This window comes from Portunus trituberculatus, chromosome 23 (assembly GCF_017591435.1).
Source record: "Portunus trituberculatus isolate SZX2019 chromosome 23, ASM1759143v1, whole genome shotgun sequence".
Lineage (NCBI taxonomy): Eukaryota > Metazoa > Arthropoda > Malacostraca > Decapoda > Portunidae > Portunus > Portunus trituberculatus.
The window spans coordinates 7,142,589-7,162,508 of NC_059277.1; the positions used below are offsets into that span (position 1 = coordinate 7,142,589).

At 35.5% G+C, this 19,920-nt stretch overlaps 2 protein-coding genes across 14 annotated transcripts in view; both read left to right on the top strand.

The window, feature by feature from the left end:
• Positions 1 to 10,565, top strand: part of LOC123507681 (protein N-terminal glutamine amidohydrolase-like) — a 34,152-nt gene extending 23,587 nt beyond the window's left edge. For all 10 annotated transcript variants that reach the window (XM_045260800.1, XM_045260805.1, XM_045260801.1 and 7 more), the window contains 3 exons: positions 3,788 to 3,933; positions 4,286 to 4,410; positions 4,673 to 10,565. In XM_045260800.1, the coding sequence (XP_045116735.1) occupies positions 3,788 to 3,933; positions 4,286 to 4,410; positions 4,673 to 4,779 (378 nt within the window). In that variant the 3' untranslated portion in view covers positions 4,780 to 10,565. The remainder of the gene's footprint in view (positions 1 to 3,787; positions 3,934 to 4,285; positions 4,411 to 4,672) is intronic.
• Positions 10,566 to 14,948: 4,383 nt separating this feature from the next.
• Positions 14,949 to 19,920, top strand: part of LOC123507867 (DNA repair protein XRCC3-like) — a 35,276-nt gene continuing 30,304 nt past the window's right edge. For 2 of the 4 annotated variants that reach the window (XM_045261129.1, XM_045261130.1), the window contains exons 1-7: positions 14,949 to 15,087; positions 15,396 to 15,590; positions 16,494 to 16,628; positions 16,887 to 17,090; positions 17,710 to 17,846; positions 18,036 to 18,239; positions 19,799 to 19,874. In XM_045261129.1, coding sequence (XP_045117064.1) covers positions 15,500 to 15,590; positions 16,494 to 16,628; positions 16,887 to 17,090; positions 17,710 to 17,846; positions 18,036 to 18,239; positions 19,799 to 19,874 — 847 coding nt within the window. In that variant the 5' untranslated portion in view covers positions 14,949 to 15,087; positions 15,396 to 15,499. Of the gene's footprint in view, positions 15,088 to 15,395; positions 15,591 to 16,493; positions 16,629 to 16,886; positions 17,091 to 17,709; positions 17,847 to 18,035; positions 18,240 to 18,532; positions 18,830 to 19,798; positions 19,875 to 19,920 lie in introns of those variants that run through there. The other 2 variants (XM_045261127.1, XM_045261128.1) reach the window with 2 other exon arrangements.

Genomic DNA, 19,920 nt, shown 5'->3' on the forward strand with positions numbered 1-19,920 from the left:
CAGATATTGTATTCCTGGCTGAAAAAAAACTAAATGAGGCAATCAAAATAGACATAGATAATACATATAATGTATGGAGGAAAGACAGAGGGAGTAAAGGAGGAGGAGTCATGATAATTATAAGGAAAGAGATGGTGGTAAACCATGTGGAATATGGGGAAGGAAAAGCAGAAGTACTGTATATTAAGATGCATATCAATAGAAAAGAGTTAACAATCATTAGAACATACGTGCCACCAAAAACACATGCGTGGACCAACCATGAATATAAAGACATGATAGATGACACTATAAGGAGTCTAATGAGTCATTAAAGAAAGGAGAAAAGTGTTATTAGTAGGAGACTTCAACTGTAAAGAAGTGGACTGGGAAAATTATGAAAGTGGTATGGGGGAAGGAGCTTGGGGAGAAAGATTCCTAAACCTAATGATAGATAATATGATGGACCAAAAAGTAAAGGAAAACACAAGATTCAGAGGAAACGATGAGCCGGCGAGATTAGACCTGGTTTTTACAAGGGGTATACAAATGAATGATAATATAAGATATACGAGTAAGTGCCTATCGGGAAAGAGTGATCATGTAATATTAGAAATGAATATAGAAGAGGGAAAAAAGATAGAGACGAATCATACAAAGGAGACCGATTAAATTACAGAAAGGCTGATATTGAGAATCTCAAGAACTATTTCAAATACGCTAACTGGGAGGAGATGGAAAACTCTGATGGGGTGCAAGAGAAATATAACTTATTTTTGGAAATATACAAAACAGGAGTCAGGGAATATGTCCCGAAATATAGACCTAAGGAAGAAGGAAAGAAAGATTGGTTTAACGCAAGGTGTGCCAGGGCAAAGGAGAAAAGCGATGGAGCATGGAAAAGGTGGAGGAGAAATAGAAATGCAGTAAATAAGGTAAACTTCAAGATAGCAAGGAATGAATATGTTAAAGAGAGGAAGGAAGAGGAGAGGATCTATGAAAAGGACATTGTCGAAAAATGCAAGGAGTAACCAAAATTGTTCTACAGATTCATCAACAGAAAAATAAGACAAAAAAACAATAGAAAGGTTAAAAGAAGAAAATGGGATGGTGGAAGACCCAAAAAAGTATGGCAGAACTGTTAAATAACGAGTTCCAGGAGATCTTTACTAAGGAATCCAAATTTGAAAGGCCACAGGGTAATAGAGAGACCATCTATATGAAAAAGATTAAAGTAACCAAGCTTGAAATAAAAGAGTTAATGAAGGAACTGGATGAAGAAAAAGCAATGGGACTGGATGAAGTCTCAGGCAGAATACTGAAAGAATGTAGGGAAGAACTAGCAAGTTCTATATACAACATCATAAAATGCTCAATAGAAAATGAAACAGTACCAGTAGAATGGAAAAGAACTGAGGTGGTTCCCATATATAAGAGCGGAAGGAAGGAAGAACCTCTATATTACAGACCGGTATCACTAACTAGTGTAATATGTAAGATGTGTGAAAGAGTAATAAAGAAACAATGGATCGAGTTCCTTGAAGACAACAAATTATCAAATAGCCAATTTAGTTTTAGAAAAGGGTGGTCATGTGTAACAAATTTACTGAGTTTCTACTCTAGAATAGTTGACAGGGTACAAGAGAGAGATGGGTTGATTGTATTTACTTGGATTTAAAAAAGGTGTTTGATAAAGTGCCACATGCTAGGTTACTGTGGAAATTAGAGAAGAAGGGTGGCTTAAAAGGAAGCACATTGAGATGGATGGAAAATTACTTGAGGGGGAGAGAAATAAGGACAGTAGTTAAAGATATGAAGTCCAAGTGGAGAGCAGTAGAAAGCGGAGTGCCGCAGGGGTCAATATTGGCGCCAATACTTTTTCTCATTTATATAAATGACATGCCAGAAGGAATGAACAGCTACATAAATCTGTTTGCGGATTATATGAAACTGTGCAGAGTTATAAGGCAAAAAGAGGATTGTGAAATACTGCAAGAAGACCTAAATAAGATCTGGGAATGGAGTAAAAAGTGGGAGATGGAATTCAATGTGGACAAAAGCCCATGTCATGGAAATGGGAAAGAGTGAAAGATGGCCAGTGGGAATCTATAAGATGGGAGATGGAGTAGAACTGGAGAAAGTAAAAAAAGGAAAAGGATTTGGGAGTGACGATGGAAGAAAATAATCAACCGGCAAGCCATATTGATAGAATTTTCAGAGAGACATATAACTTGATAAGGAATATTGAAATAGCATTTCACTACATGGAGAAAGAAATAATGAAGAAACTGATAAGTACTATAATAAGACCCAGATTGGAATATGCAGAAGTAGTGTGGACCCCTCACAAAAAGAAACACATAAGGAAGCTGGAGAGACTACAAAAAATGGCTACAAGAATGGTCCCAGAACTTGAAGGGATGACATATGAGGAGACACTAAAGGCTATGGATCTACCAACATTGGAACAGAGAAGGAGAGAGGGGATCTCATATAAGTTTATAAATTGATCAATGGAATGGACCAAGTGGACAATGAGTATTTGATCCTGAGAGAAGAATATGCCAGTCAAAGCACAAGATCGCATACTAAGAATGAGGAGGGGAAGATGTCTAAGAGATATTAAAAAGTATAGTTTCCCACAAAGATGTGCTGAGATGTGGAACAGTTTGAGTGAGGAAGTGATGTCAGCAACGAGTGTGCATAGTTTTAAAGAAAAATTGGGTAAGTGTAGATATGAAGACGGGGCCACATGAGCATAAAGCCCATGCCCTGTAAAACTACAACTAGGTAAATACACACACACACGTTCATGCAGTAATGAATAAATCATCATGTGCATCTTCATAAAAAGTTGATATCTAGCATATTGGACTAAAGGTGAATCTTGCATGTCATTCATTCTGTGAAGCACGATGAGCACCGTGCATGCATTGTATTCGTGCTAAGGAATCCAAGCCATTACAGTATACTAGCTCATGTTGGATTTTATTAAGCATAATGTATGGAGAACTATTTTGAAAATTTGGATAATCTTAGTAAGATTGTAGGAAAGTTTACCTTGAAACTAAATTTGTAAAATTCAGTTATACCTCTGTCAGAAGATATCTCTTCAAAAAAGACCTCAACTTTCTGTGTACACTTCACTGTCAGTCATCAGTTACCTCTATGCAGGCCTTCACTTTGTCCCAACCCTTCCTTTGATCTAACAACACCCTGTCCCATGGAACCATTTAGTATTCACGGCAAAACCCTTGAGGTAATCTTTCTAAATTCCTATCACTGATTTCCACATCATGGAATTTGTAATGGCTGGCAAGTGTTTGGCAGTTCTGCATATCTCTGCTGCAGGGCAGAAGTGCATTGCCCAGTGCATGATATTTTGTACTTGTTGTTCTGTTTACTTGTCATAAGAGAGCTATGAACAAGATTGTTGATATTTAAGGATTTGTGGTAGAGTATAGGCATAGCAATAAGATATAATTGATAAGAGGCATTACTAACAGTAGTTCAGAATGCAATTACAATATTAATATTAATTCAGTCAGCAACTGCTTTGCCACATGGAAAATGTTATCAGTTGTTGGGAGCAGAGTCCTTCATTCAATGATTCTGTGTGGATATTATGATGAAGCTCTATCTTGTTATCTTGTCTAAGTTACTTGTCATTTACCTAATACTCTCAGTAAATAGTGTCATGGGTTTTGTTCATGATCCTGGGTGATGTTCCCTGCTGAGTCTTAAATATCATAGCTGATATGTAGGTTTTACTCTATGATATGTGTCTCAACACCATTCCACATTTCAGGACTATCACGTGATATTTATGTATGAACCCGATGAGCGTTGTTTGGTGTTTGACCTCGACTCTGACCTGCCATTCCCAACTTATTTCCACAAGTATGTCACAGAGACGCTCCGCACAGACCACATCCTGCGGCCTGAGCACTACAGGTGAGTAGAGCCACATGCTACAACCAAATTGTAAGGAACTTCATCTTCATCTGCCTAACAATTGATTAGTTCTTCATTCCATTTATTCCATTTTGAATGTTTTAAGGAGTTTACTAAATCCATAGATATCATGTGTGTATAGTCTGCAGCTCTTTTTGTCATTTACACATGCACTTTATTTCTTTTTCTAATTCCTGCAATTATTGTTTATAAGAAGCTCATAATTTTCTTTGCATAAGCTCAAATTGAAGATGATGTTAAAGAACAGGTATCCTTTAACATTGTTATTTAGCACAACTGCGTTGAAAGTGAGGAGAAGCAAAATGATGAAATATTTATTACTCATTTCCAGATACTTCAGAGTAGTGCCAGCAGCAACATTTCTTCAGAAGTTTGCCAGTGACAGGCGACACATGAGGCGTGAGGATGGAAGCTGGATGCATCCTCCCCCTCCCTCTCCTCCCATTGCACTGTCAGGTGAGTGGAGAGCTTAAGGCTTCACCAGGTGCCAGCAGTGATGCATAAATCTCTCTCTCTCTCTCTCTCTCTCTCTCTCTCTCTCTCTCTCTCTCTCTCTCTCTCTCTCTCTCTCTCTCTCTCTCTCTCTCTCTCTCTCTCTCTCTCAATCTTCCATCATGCTTAATTAAGGCTGGATAACCTTATTGCATTCCTGTTGTTGTTGTTGTTGGTGGTGGTGTTGGTATTGGCGATGATGGTGATGGTTTGACAACCCTTCCAGAGTGTGTGCACAACCTCGATGACTTCATCAGTATGGATGCCAAGCGAGGAGTGGGAACGGTGTACAACCTTCAAGACTTTGTTCGCAGGTTTTACAAGAACATGTAGAATCACTATATAATTATAACTACCCTCTTCATAAAGATTTTCATACTTTTTTGCACTTTTATCTAATCAGGTATATCATGCACATCATCATTAATCACAGGAAATTATTGTGTTATTATTTATTTTGTACTGAAATCATAGGTATATACATATGTACTTAGGTTTACATGCATGTATTAACAGCATTCATCAATGAGAACGAGGAATATGAAAGCAGTATGACAGAGTTCTTACTTGACAGTTTTCTTGAGAATGTTATGTTCAAGCTTATGAGCAGTTTTAAAAGACATGTGTGAAGACTCTTTATGTTATTCAATTGAGTGAAGATTAGTTAAAGGTTCAATTGCACTCTTGCTTATGTACTTGTCTTTGTGGAAATATGCATGGCTATTCAGAAGACAGTAGCCTGCAGAAATAAACTAGGTACAGAATGAGCTGATTACTGTTTCTCAGGAAAGGTATGTCTCAAATTGCCTATGTGCACAATTCCCGTACCTAGTGTGTCCCACTGTTCTTGATTTTGTCTCATTTGTTGATGCAAATTGAAGAACTTGACATTTTACTTATATGGTTAATGACACATGCTTGAGTTGATTGCAGCTTTTTTTTAGTTTCTTTAAAGCTGTTATGATTCTGTTGAAAAATACAAAATTTACACAAGCTATTTACAGTAGAAAATTATATAAATGTTTTTCAACTTGAAATCACTTTTTGAAATGTTGAACATCATATTTAGATATTTAACACCAGTTTCACATAACAGGAATTTCACATAACAGGAATAATATTAAGAGTCATATTTAATTATTTTGTGATTCATGTACATCAGGGAATGAATAGCACAAAGTTATTTCTTTATACAGTATATCAATATCTTTGTTTTATTGTGAATCTATCAGCAAGTGTGAGACAAAGCCTTTTAATCCTAACATGCTTCATAAGCAGTCTTTACATGGTGCTTGTGGTAAGATGTGTTGAGTTACAAATCTTAGGTTTTTACTATAATAGTTAACAAATCTGTTGAATTGATAAAGAACTATTGAAGTATTTTATATTTGGTCCTCATATGGTAGTAACTGCCAGCAGCTAGCCAATGCTGGAGTAGCTAGTATCCAATGCTGTCCCACTGTGGATTATTCCTGTTGTTATTTATCATCTGTTCTTCAGCAACCTGAGCTTTGTGAGGGGGTACGTTTTGTAATTATCCAGTTACATAACATTAAGTCATCTAATATTCATACCTTCCAATTTCAATTTCAATGCTTTCATATGAAGTGAGCTTCAAATGTGCCAAGCTGCAAACTGTATTTGGAGCTAAAGCATAACTCTGCACTTTACTGTATTTGATAAATATGTTGAAAATACTTATTGATATAATATAATTGGTATATGCATTGTTTCTTGAAAATTACATAATTTTATGCATGCACTAAGCATTCTAGGCTTAATGCTGCCCATTTTACAGGGCACTGAGACTATTCAGAGACATATTTTCTGACCGTACTGTGACCCAATCCTTGTGGTTGTTATATGTTAGACTGAGTCACCCAGACTAGCCAAGTGAGCGTTAATTATCACAAGGATACATCAGAGAAATATCTCTCCATACAAATTGTTTCTTATTCCATTACATGTTGTGAGTTCTGTTGTTTGTTGAAAGAAGCTTTCAGTCTATACTATGATTTCCAAAAGTGAGTGCAGAAGATATTCAAGCAACATCATGTCATTCATTATATTTGTAAGCAAATTGTTAATTTGAATAACTGAGAAGTGAATATATTATATAATTCTTTTTTTATTATATTTGAAAGAAATTTATTAAAAAAAAATTGAGAAATAGATGACTCACACTTTCGATTGAACTCAACAGTAGTTGAGAATTTAAATGTGAATTATTTTTCTTATCTTTAACTTAGATTGTCAACAAGGTTCATCTTAAAAGTGTGGTACGGAAATATTCTCACGTCTCCTTAATCCATCCATTCTTGTCAGATTGCATTTTGTAAATTGCCTGTATCTTTTCCTCTAACAAAGAGTATGCTATTTAACTTTGAAGTGTGTATGGGCTGTTATTAGAGGCATTGTTTACTTTGAAAATTTATTCATATATATATATATATATATATATATATATATATATATATATATATATATATATATATATATATATATATATATATATATATATACTCGTATATATATATATATAGGATCTTCATGATTCTTTATTATCATCGTCATATCTTGTTTAGGTTGTACATGAGTGTAGTTGTGATCATTACATTCCACCTTCATAGCAAAATCTTGGTATTATATATATATATATATATATATATATATATATATATATATATATATATATATATATATATATATATATATATATATATATATATATATATGTGTGTGTGTGTGTGTGTGTATGTATAAACCACATCCTTTTCATTTAGTGTGGTGCATCCAGTTGTTCCTTCAAACAGCCTCATACTCTGCATTCTTAAAGGCATGCTTCATAATGATGCTATATAGAATACTGAATAATTTTTCAGCCTAGCTGAATGTTATAATGTATTGCAGTTTATAAAATGATGCCTGGATGGTTTGGGGACCACAAAATTAACAATGGAATCGAAGAAATCCATAAGGGGAAAATCTTCCATTAGTCATCAGTTTTAGTGTAGTTAGGAAAGCAGATTTTTCTAGGAAGTGGTAGATAGATTCTACATTTTTTACCCACTGTTGATAGTCTACTAAACACCAGGCTTTCAAATTTCAGGTCATTTTAATATTGTTAATGTAAATATAGCTCTTTTTGGTGTACATGTGTGTTCAGTGCAGTCACTTCTATATGTAGATATGACATATCTACAAACCAAAGTTGTCTTCTATTTCATATAATGTTTCATGAAATGTCTTAACACTGCATCAAGCTATATTTGCCGTTTTGGATACATTATCTATTTTCGTAAAATCTCGTGTTTATTGCTGGGTTGTAACTGTAATCATAGTCACCATATTATTTGAATGTTGAATATTCTATAGCTGTAGAACCTTTTCCTATTAATTTTATTTATTTGGATGCAGTATACATTATATGCCTCCCATGACACTAGTTATACCTATGATTTAGTTTTCAGTTTGTGGTAAAGGTTTTGTTCCTATGCTGCTCATGGCACATGTTTGTAAACATTTTGTTCTGCAACTTTAAGTAATTTGTTTTATCAGTATGATGAAGTATTTAAGGTGCATATTTTACATATACTATTACTACATATATGTATGTGATTGTTTGTAAAGTGAAAAATTTATTTTCTAAGCCGTATTCTGAGCATTTTGACTTCTTTCGTATTATAATTCACCTGTGATCAAAGTGCACTTTTACATCAAACTCACAAGAGAGGAAGCCCTTGTATTAAGTCTATGGCGGTGGTGGTGATGAAGGCAAACAGCTGTGTCGGGACGTGCCCACACCAGAAACACAGCCTGTGCACGTCAACACCTTCTTAGAGCTATTATCCATAGTGTATCTGTAATGGGAAAGCTTTGCTATAAGGCCAACATTTTGTAGATTTCCTACAAATTTAATATCTACTACTGATAAAACTTGTAATATTATAGGCAATATATTGAAGTTGGCAGTTTGTATTTAAGAGGCTGAGAGTTACAACAAAGTTCTCTTACACAATTATGAAGACAATCTCAACATGAATTATAGCTTTTTGGTGTGTAGGTCAATTATAATTTCTGTGTTGGATTGGTTTAGTACGAGTCACTGTCCAAGGGACGTGGAATTCATTTTCATGTCTGTAGCAGTCAAAAACAGAGAAGACGTGCTAAATTTGTTTTGATCATCGATTGACAAGTGCCATGTTGTGTTAGAATTAATAAATGTGCTGTAAAATGTGGAACTGTTGAAGTAGAGAAGCTTTTTATGAAGTATACAAAGTGAATCACATGTTTTCCAGTATTTAAGTGTCAGTTTTTCATCAGGCATCTAGATCATGGAATATGGCAAGTCAGAATAATTGTTGTGTGTATTTAGGCTGCTACAAACTATTGTTATTACTTATCCATTTGTTATTTTTAGTAACTTATGTGTGGGGAAATGTGTTCAAATTTATTGTCAGTGAAGGAAATTAAAATGCACATTCAATTAGGTTCTGCCTGTCTCAGGGTTGTCATGCTGCTTCACTGTGTACAAACTGTGGTATATGAGGAAGGTTTTCATCAAATTATCAGTGTTGTCCTTTGTGTGTTCAAGAATTCTAATTCCTTTGTTTTAAAGTAGCACATGAAAATGAGAAGAAAATTAATTCTGAACTTAGATCCACAGACACCATTAAATAGAAGCAGAAACTTGCTGAAATGTATAATCTTTTTTTTTTTTTTTTCTTCTTTCCCTGGAACACTGCACTGAATGAGGTGCTTCCCATTAATCTGTTAAAAAAATTATGTAGAGAATATTGAAAGCATTTGATGTTTTCCATATATATGTTATATAATGGTGTAAGCTATTCAGATTTTTCTAGTTTTGATAACTTAGAAAGTACAGTAGTGGAATCAAGATTTACAGCCATGAACTGCCTTTTGGAGACAATATTTTAAATCTGAAAAGATGACTTAGCTTTTCAGTAATCTGATTAACAGTGTTAAGGATTAGAAAAAAATGTGTTTTGGTATTGATTAGGTTTTGATCCTATAAGTGAAACAATAATTTCATTATCTTTGAGGCTTCAACTGAAGAACCATTTAGCTGTGGTGGTGACTAAGTAATTACTCTTGCACTCACAAGGACCAACAGCAATCTAAGCATGGCACACACACTCTCTGGTCCTCACACTTCAATGATCAAAAAATCTGTCACTTAAATTTGTAATGAAATCTTGTTTATTGAAATGGAAGGCATTATTATATGTACCAGCTGCTCCAGAGGACTTGACTGTCTTGCCAGTATTTTTAGTTTATGACCGTACATTAACGTATATAAGTGGTAACTAGGGTGTATAGCTTTTTGTTTCATGTTAAAAATGAAAAAAATCATACACAGCTTCTACCTACAACTGTTATGTCAAGTGTTGTAAGCATTTTCAAAGTTGAGATATTCTGCAGATACTAAAGTATATACTATATACAGTAATAGGCCACTATGTTTATCTTGCAATTCTAGTAATGTTTTTAGCAATTGCATAAGAAGAGCTTTTTGTGCTCGGCTGTACATATCTGTTGATTGCCTTCTCGCAAGTTAATCATCATCAGATTGTTTCTATACTATACCTATCTATCAACATTGAGATAAATATCCAATATCTGCATTATACTATGTATCTATTTTTAACTCCACATTAAATCATTGGCTCAAAAACATGAAGGAGTTACAGTCTGCCAAGTTGTTGTGGCAAGAACATAGCATGTATTAAACTGTAAACAAGCAATGTATCATCAAAATACTATTAATTGCTTTACATCTCCCAACATTGCAGATTGTAACTGTAACCTTCTGTGATTATTATGATTTCAAACATGTATTACAATTAAATTGTAAAGGAAAGCTTATTACTGGAGAAAATCTCTCATTGTCTTATCACTGCTGTTAAGCAGAAATACCTCAGGCTTATACTGATTTTCCTCCTACCTTACAGGGAAAATATGGCTACAAAAAGAACTTGAAATCCCAGAAACTCAAGCCTTTATATACGAAGTGCTTTTAGTGTACTTTTCTGATTGTGTGACTGATCATTGTGAACTTTGATTTGTTTTCTTAATAAATGAAATTAATTTCTCTTTTACTGAACATATGATTATCTCACTTTCTCTGTATCTTAAAGAATAAAACATCAACAGTCACTATCCAGCTCTGGTTTATTGAAATGCTGAAAGAGTACATTGTACTTTCTATAAGACTGTTCGAAAGGCTGGAAAAATGCCTGAAGTGTTCAATAATTTGGTGATTGACCAAATTGTAGGAAAAAAATAATAGTTTATTGTATGTATGTGTGTGTGTGTGAGATTTAGCTTATTATGAGAATGTTGTGTTCTTGTGTGACAAAATGAAATGTGTGATGCAGGATGGAGCAACACAACTAGTAAAATAATGGGAAAAAGTGTTTTATTCAAATATATCAGTGGACTAGTTGTACAACAGAGAGAGAGAGAGAGAGAGTAGTTCATTCTGAAGCTTATATTCTTCTTCTTCTTCTTCTTCTTATTATTATTATTATTATTATTATTATTATTATTATTATTATTATTATTATTATTATTGGAGGAGGAGGTGAAAAGAAACACAGTTGTAGGGAGGTGAGTTTATTTCCGACTAATTTCGCTGATGCTTCTTCAGGGGAATTTGAAGAAGCATCAGTAAAATTAGTCGGGAATAAACTCACCTCCCTACACCTGTATTTCTCTTCACCTTCTCCTCCAACTTGTCTGAACATTATTATTATTATTATTATTATTATTATTATTATTATTATTATTATTATTATTATTATTATTATTATCATCATCATCATCATCATCATCATCATCATCATTATCATTATATTTATCATTATTATTATACTTTCCTAATGTGAAAGGATGACTGGCTTACTTCAATAAAAGTCTAAATACAGAAAACAGGCAGGGAGTTGTACAAGAGAAAATGATAAACTCTTGTACTTGTCCAGTACCCCCACAACACCCACACCCTGGCACCCAACACTGTCTTGCCACCACTCATCCATGCCAGTTTGTCAATATTTCCATGTCTGTTAAGATATATAGATAAGTAGACAGGTAAGCAGGTAATTTGATATGTTGACATGATGAATAGATAGATGGATCAATAGATAAATAAACTGATTTGTAGATAGATCGTTTGATAAATAAGATATACATGCATGAGAAAGTATATACATTTCTCGGCACTACCACAGAACAGCTATTCATCACCTACCTCTGGTATATTGCCAAGAATAATCGTATATAATAAATAGAGACGGTAGAAACAAAATGAAAGAAATATCATATGATCTATCTTTCAAATACCTTGTTTATTATCTGTGGGATGTACAAGCACTCTGTAAAACTAGATTCAATTTAACATTTACTACTTTGATAAATAACTGATGACGAAAAGAAAGAAAAGAAAGATGTCACTAACAAATAAATAGATGTGGTAATTATTTGTATGCAATATCTCATTAATGATAGATTTGATAATGAATAGTTATCTTAGAGTATAGACAGTGCCATCACAGACATAGCTTGGTTCCTACCGCTACGGGTCAAACAAGATTTCTATCTCATATATTCCTTGGGGTCAAACGTGTTAAGGCAGCAGTACTGGCAATAGTGGCGCTAGTGGTGGCAGTAAGGTGAAGGTGGCAGTGAGTTTTTTTTTTATTTTTTTTTATTTTTTTTTATTATTATTATTTTTATGCTGTGGCCTACAGTGCTTGTAGGTTTACTTGAAGAGTATGGGATGTGCTGTTCAGCTTCCACCCATTAGTGGAACAGACAATTTTATTTATATAGTGGTACCCATATTAGGGTCTATATCACCATCCAAGCACATCTTTGGTGTAACCACCTAGAACCTGGGTATCAATCATGGTGACACCACACAACCCCTCCAAATGCTCCCAAAACACTCAAAACATGCAAATACTAAAACACATCTCAATCCACATACTCAAGGTACGTAAAATATACCTAAAAGGCCTAAAACACACTGAAAACACACAAAATGCACCAAAAACATACTCATAACATCCTGCAACACTACTGAATACACTTGAAACACCTAAAATATATCCCAAAACCAACAGTACGCACTATAAAGAATGCTAAGATTAAAAGGGACACGTACCTATATATTACCTATATATTATTCCGCTTTTCTTCTTCATCCTCCTCGATTGTTTCCCCTTCATCTTCCTTCTATTGCTTCCATTTACACGCCTCAGCCTAGAAACACATGAAAACACCAGATGTTAAATAAAATATTGAGGAAATGGAGGGTGACTTAAGTATTGTGGCTTGGCTGTTGCTCCTCTTTCTCCTTCCTTCCTCCTCATCCTTCTTTGTTTCTTCTTTCTTCCTCCTTCTGCTACCAATATCTACACACGAAAACACGTAGAAATCACTAGATATTAGGCAAAATATTGACGAACTGGGATGTTGGAAAAGAGGCGCCAGCCTGGGGCTATGATGAGTCACTACCTGGGCTGTGGTCATCAGAGAGAAATATTGTGGCTTGGCTGTTACTCCTCTTTCTCCTTCCTTTCTCCTTTTTTCCTCCTCATCCCCCTTTGTTTCTTCTTTCTTCCTCCTTCTGCTACCAATATCTACACACTTGAACCTAGAAACACACGAAAACACGTAGAAATCACTAGATATCAGGCAAAATATTGACGAACTGGGGTGTTAGAAAAGAGGCGCCAGCCTGGGGCTATGATGAATCACTACCTGGACTGTGATCATCAGAGAGAACGGAAAAGTGGGTGACTCGGCTAAATTACGTAAATAATTTTATCTAAAAAATTACTTTTTGAAAAAACGAAGCCACGGCAGAATGCATGACATTTTATGATGTGATAAATATTTAAACTAATTTTCAAAATATCGAAATATCTCCAACTCAACTAGTTTTTAAAAAATGCGTAAATTAATCACGTTAAAAGTATAAAACATTTTCAACAATAACTCTCCTAAAACGTCCTGGAAAGTCAAGCCATTTTCACTTAGCGAGTATTTTACCACATTTCACGGAGTCTGAGCGAGTTAGACCGATAAGCAGAAATGTGAGCAAATAAAATAAAGAAAAATAAGACTTTTGTTCAACACCACCAAACACCATTTCAAAGTCCACATATTTCACTCAGTAGATTGATTTCACACTTAAAAGAGCATAGACGATTCTTTGATACCATAAAGGCTCATATTTTCAAATAAAAAAAAGTTCAAAATGGGAAATTGAAACTTGACCGTTAAAAAGCCTTTAACATACGCCATAAAACACCGCTAAACGCTACATATTTACTCAATACAGATGCAGAAAACACTTCAAACACAAGAAACATTTATAGAAATCATAAAAACATACCATGGAAGCATATTACCGTTAGGAAATATGTGAAAAAAGTATTTTGACCCCACAGGCTGCCGGGAAGGAGGGTGATGGCTGGATGACCGCGTGGGGGGAGGCGGCTCTGAGGCAACCGGGAACAGTGGTGGTGGACCTGCACTGCTGCACATGTTGTTTTGATCATCTCACTAAGCCAAAATTAAGCCATATAGGGAACTTTTGACTATGGGATATGAAATGGTAGATTGGTAGCTGCATTATGACATATGTTTGGCTTACGGTAAGTGAAGGAAGCAAATATCAGCTTTTAATACTGACGCCTTGCTTCTATAATGATCGTTATACCTATTACCTTTTAATATTTGCGTACTGCTTTCACTCTCAAATGTAAAGGAAACTTAAAAATAATAATGGCCTTATAAATACCTTTAATTGATGAAGATAAGGCAGTGTGGAGGGTTGTGGCGAAGACTAGCTTGCACTGCTTTTCATGCAGCTTGGTGCTGGTGCTTAATTGGTGCTTGGTGCTGCTTGAAAACTATCGGTAATATAGCAACACTTCACTTCACTTGTGTGCGTGTGTGTGTAGACATGTTCTAGATGTGCGTTGGGGTGTTTTGAGTGTGTTTACGGGTGTTTTCGGTACATAAGAGTTTTTTTTTTTTTTTTTTTTTAGTGTTTATGACGGTGTATGGGTGTGCATGGGTCATTATAACTCACCCCCACCACCACTGTTACCACCACCGCCACCAAAAGACAACTACTGCCGTTTTAACCAGTAGCAGGTGTCTTTGAAGGCACTACGTGTGTATAATAGTATGAATGTCTATGATAACTATCTATTACTAAATCTATCATCAATGAGATACTATACTCGTAAAAATCTCACATAATGATTTAATGGTTATTGTGACATCTTTCTCTTCGTTATCGTGTCCAGCTTTGGTTATTTGTCAAAGCAGTATATATCCACTGTGTAGAGCATTATACTTTATTACTATATAAAAGAAATACAGGGAAGTTTCTAGCCCAACAGAACAAATAAGTGTAACAAAGAAAAGTAGAAATAAGGAAAAAAAGTGTTGGGTCACTTAAATTTTTATTCCTTTGACCATTGAGTGAGTCTCCCTGATGAAAGATGACATTTTCTTTCATAACTACTTCAAGTAAACACTAAACAGCGCGAGTTTCGTCTGCACTGTAACTGCTCCGGTGGAGTGAGATATCGGTGTTTAAAGGTGAGTGGTGGTAACATGAAGAAAGTTAACCCTACACCCATTTTTCTTGTTTAGCTAGCACAGTGACTCGCGGGTTAGTGGTGAGAGGCGCTGGGCATGATAAGTTAGTTGGCCTGGGTGGGTGGCTTCACGCTTCCCTGCAAGTGGTGGTTGGCATGTCAATACAGGCCCTGCTGGTGGGGAAGGACAGTATTCAGGGAAGGGATGATGGAATTTGAACAACTTCCTCAGATATGTTGTACATAGAGAGGTAATTCTTATTTCCACAACCGCTGTTCCAGTGTCAAGCTTTCTGTATCTCTTCGCAGCGTGTGAACAATGTGCTAGCTGCCACGCCTCACGCCCCCACACCTGCTCCGTCAGCCTCGCAGCCCTCACCACAGCAGCCTGCCTCTCCTATGCGGCGTCCATTATGATGGAGTCAACCGGCTTTCACAAGTGGACAAAGAATATTTTAAATGAACTTGACATTAATCCAAAGATTGTTGTATGTGCTAAAAAAGGTAAGTAAATCAAAGCTTGACAATATATTTTTTTCTTTTTTCCTTTTTTTTTTTTTTTTTTTACATGGCTAATGTCAAGTTAGGCTTTTAGTGCACTTCATCTTTAAATTTGAAACATCAGAACAAGAATATCTCAGCACTGGGACCAATTTCTTTTATGATTCATTGAGAGATTTAATGTTGCTATTTATACTGTATGCATAACAACTGAATGATGATTGATGATACAGTTAATTCTTCAGTCCATCTATGATGAAATACATAAAAGGCTTTTCTTTTTTGTGTATTCTTTGATATTAAATATTCATATTCTCACATCATGTTATATATAGTTTCTTAAAAGTGCATGGAAGAATTTCTGATGAAAAACATGTTAGATATGATGATGCAAGACAGTAAAGTCTCACTTTCAGCTAGCTTCTTCTGTTCATTTCTTTGTATGCAGTGAACCCCGCAACATTGCATGGTTGTAATAATGTAAACATGCATTGCATTATCACTCTGAAAGTTTAATGAAAATTCAGGTGATATAATATTTTCATGTGGGTGAATATTCCTAGTCGGCAAGGCATGGTGGGTTTTTGGTAATGAATCTGGTAGTTTGCATTTGCATTATTTTTCTTGTAATGTTGTCCTTTGTTAGCCATTGATCATAAGGGTAAGACAAAGACCACTGGATGGCTGGTACATGGGATGCATTCCATGGGACATGAGACCCCCCTTCCCTGCATCATCCCTCATGTACCACACCTCATTCATCTCATTCTTCACTTGGGACAGTCAATTAGGTAAAATAAAGAGGAGTAGGGACCACAGAGCTCTGTGAGAGATTTGTTTATCAACATTTCTGTTGTCACAGGTCCTGATATATAAAGCATGTAACACTTTTACAACTTCTTGCAGCGGGCTTTGTTTCTGCATCCAGCATCCTGGGAGCCTCTCAGAATGAACTGGAAGAGAAGCTTGGATTGTCATCATTTCACATCAAAAACTTCACTGATGCTGTCATCTCACATGTTCTCCCTAAGAAAATATCAGGTAGAGTGGTCTGCCATTCTTGTCAGTGGAGCACAGTGCTTGTAGTAAAGCTGTACTGTGAAAAGGTCATTTGTAGTTGTCAGATGGCTCAGCTTTGCTTACAGATTATGAACAATTAGGGTGTGTTCTCAGTACTGTATTATATGGCCACATGATCTGAAGTTTCTAATTTTGTTTTGTTTATTTATTTGTTTGTTTGTTTGTTTGTTTGCTTTTAGTTTATTTATTTATTTACTTTTTTATTATTATTTTATTCAGCTTGGGACATGAGCCAGACAGGAGAGAGAGATCTGAAGCACATCACTTCAGGGTGTCAGAATTTAGACAGCTTCCTAGGTGGTGGATTGCCAGTCCGGGGCATCACAGAGGTAACAGGACAGAGTGGAAGTGGCAAGACCCAGGTGGCATTGCAGTTATCTCTGTGTGCACAGCTGCCACCTGCTGCTGGTGGCCTTGGAAAAGGTGAAGCACCCTAGAGTCTTTCTTCTTACTGAGTACGCTAAAACTAAATACCTGGGAGGAAAAAATACAAAAAACACATGAATAACATCGGGTGCTGTCTTGGTTAGGTATCTGAATAATTTGGTTCTTTATGAGGATAAATATTTCTGGATGCTGTTGTTTGTGTAGGTCTCTCATCCCCATCAATCATATCTCAGAAATTTTCATGCATCATATGCTAACATTTCTGTCCACATGTCAAATATTTTTCCACTTGATTGTCCTCTCATTTTTTTTTTTATATATATATATATATATATATATATATATATATATATATATATATATATATATATATATATATATATATATATATATATATATATATAATTTCTGCTTCTCCATAAATACTTCATGTTAATTCAGAATTTTGTTTCACACAGCCACTTGGGGCTCTGTTTCAGTTATTTCCATTTTTTTATTTCTTTTATTTTTTATTTATTTATTTATTTTTATTGCCTGAATATTGCTGAAAGTTCCTAGACAATATTTTCAAGAAGTATAGCTATTAACTTTCTGAAGCAAATATTAGTAAATTATGTAAACCAACATTATACTGTATTTATTTTTACTTTTACAGGTGTCGCATATATCTGCACAGAGTCCCAGTTTCCAACTGCCAGGCTTCAGCAAATGGTAAAGCATTTCAAAGTAAAGCACAGCCAAGGGCCAGCATCCTACACTGATGGGATTTTTGTTCACCACATCCCAGAGATGGTGAGCATTGTAAAAAGTCTATTATTCAAAGTGTTCAGTAATGTCAATCCCAAAAAACTCTCTCTCTCTCTCTCTCTCTCTCTCTCTCTCTCTCTCTCTCTCTCTCTCTCTCTCTCTCTCTCTCTCTCTCTCTCTCTCTCTCTCCTTTTGTTGTGGGTTACAACAAACCTTCACTTAATTTTCTAACAGGACAGCTTAGTGGACTGTGTGCGATACCAGTTGCCCAGTCTGCTGTCACAGCGGCCCATTGGTTTAGTGGTTCTAGACTCTGTGGCATCTCCCTTTAGGGCTGAAGAGAGTAGCATGGAAAACAAGAACCTTCTTTATATTCTTGGCTACCGTCTCCACCAGCTGGCTGCTGCTTACAACATTGCTATTCTTGCTATTAATCAGGTGGGTATTATATCTACTACGTGCATGCTAATGAGTTACATGAATCTAAATTGTCTATTATAATTTTGAAAGGCTTTCAAGTTTTGTGGTCTATATCAGCCGATGTCTCTTTACATTTTGGTATATCTCTAAAATTCTATTGATACGTTTCAATCTCTTAACTCTTCACCTCTCAACCATCCTCTCAATATAGATGACATAGATGGTTGCTGATGTTTGTGTGTGATTTATCATGGCTTTGTTTCCTTATTTCATTACATAGTCCTCAGGTAATATCCACTTATGATTTGCAGGTGACTTCTGTCATAGGAAATAACAACTTGTATGGCCATTCAGGAAATGTGATCCCTACCTTGGGTCTGACTTGGGCTAACCTGGTCACAACTCGACTCATGATAGGTCGCACTGATTCATATGTGCAGGCTGAACAGACTGAAGGCAGCAAACAAGTTAACAAATCTTCCAGTAAAACATTAGTAGAGTATAATGTCAGGGAACTTGAAGTGATGTTTTGTCCATGGCTAGGGAGGAAGTCCTGTCCTTTTGTTGTTACCAGTAAGGGAATTGAGGATGTAGAATAAAATATTTTCTGAGATATTTTAGGTGTTTTTTCATCCACATAATTTAGATGTTTAAGTGGCATGAGTGATATGACAGTGGAAATGTAGACAAGATCCTGATGGCTAATACTCAAGGAAGGACAAGAAGTAATGTCTTTAAGTTTAATAAAATTGTATTTAAAAATATGACAGGAAGAAACTGACTCCAAACCAGAGTGGCTGATGACTGAAACAGTATCAGATTAGTGCAGGGCCAGTAGGGAGTTTAAAAGAAAAAGATAAGTTTGTATATAGTGTTGAGGTGATGGTTGGACAATGAACCAAGGAATTGTGAAGTCTAGGCTTAGTGGCTTCCTCCAACTTCCTTCATGATTATTATGGTCTTGTATTGCTAACAGTACATTTCTGTTTGACATGATAACGGTAATGAATAATTACTATAACTAGATACACAAAGAGGGCAGGGATATAAGTATCAAAATTACTAATATTATTTCATGAGCATAATGATGTAATTCCCAATACAATGGCAATAGTTTTAGCTCCCCTCAGCCAGTGCCTTTCTTACTTAAAAAGAAAGGTTTCTACACTAGAAGATCACTAGAGAGATATCTAACCATCTACTATGCTCAAAATCATGCCTTGTATCTTGCCACAGATTTGCAGTTACCCAAGCTTATGAAGGATGAAGTTTGGTGGTGTCCTCATTTTCTGATTGAAGTTATTCTTTATCAGGTGTTGTATTGAGAAATTTATTTGTGGCAGTCAGTGAAATGGGTATGACTGTCCTTAGCAGGATGGTGTGGTTCTGCTGCTTGCAAGGATATGAAGTTCTGCTAAACTACTCATATACTGTTCATGTACTTACACACTATATATGTTTACCTCCTGCAAAATGATGCCACATTTAGTCTAATACAGAGTCTGCACATAATTTTGGGCTTCCTTCTCATTATTTAGAATTCTGTAGAATTAAATAATCTGTATTTCATTGTACAGATGTTGGGGAACAAGATATTCAAGACACAAGTGTTGACTGACACTATTCCCCAGTGTAGGAGTTCCAGTTCTCCATGTAAGTACACATTATATCTTCATACTGTACCTACATAAATCTAGGC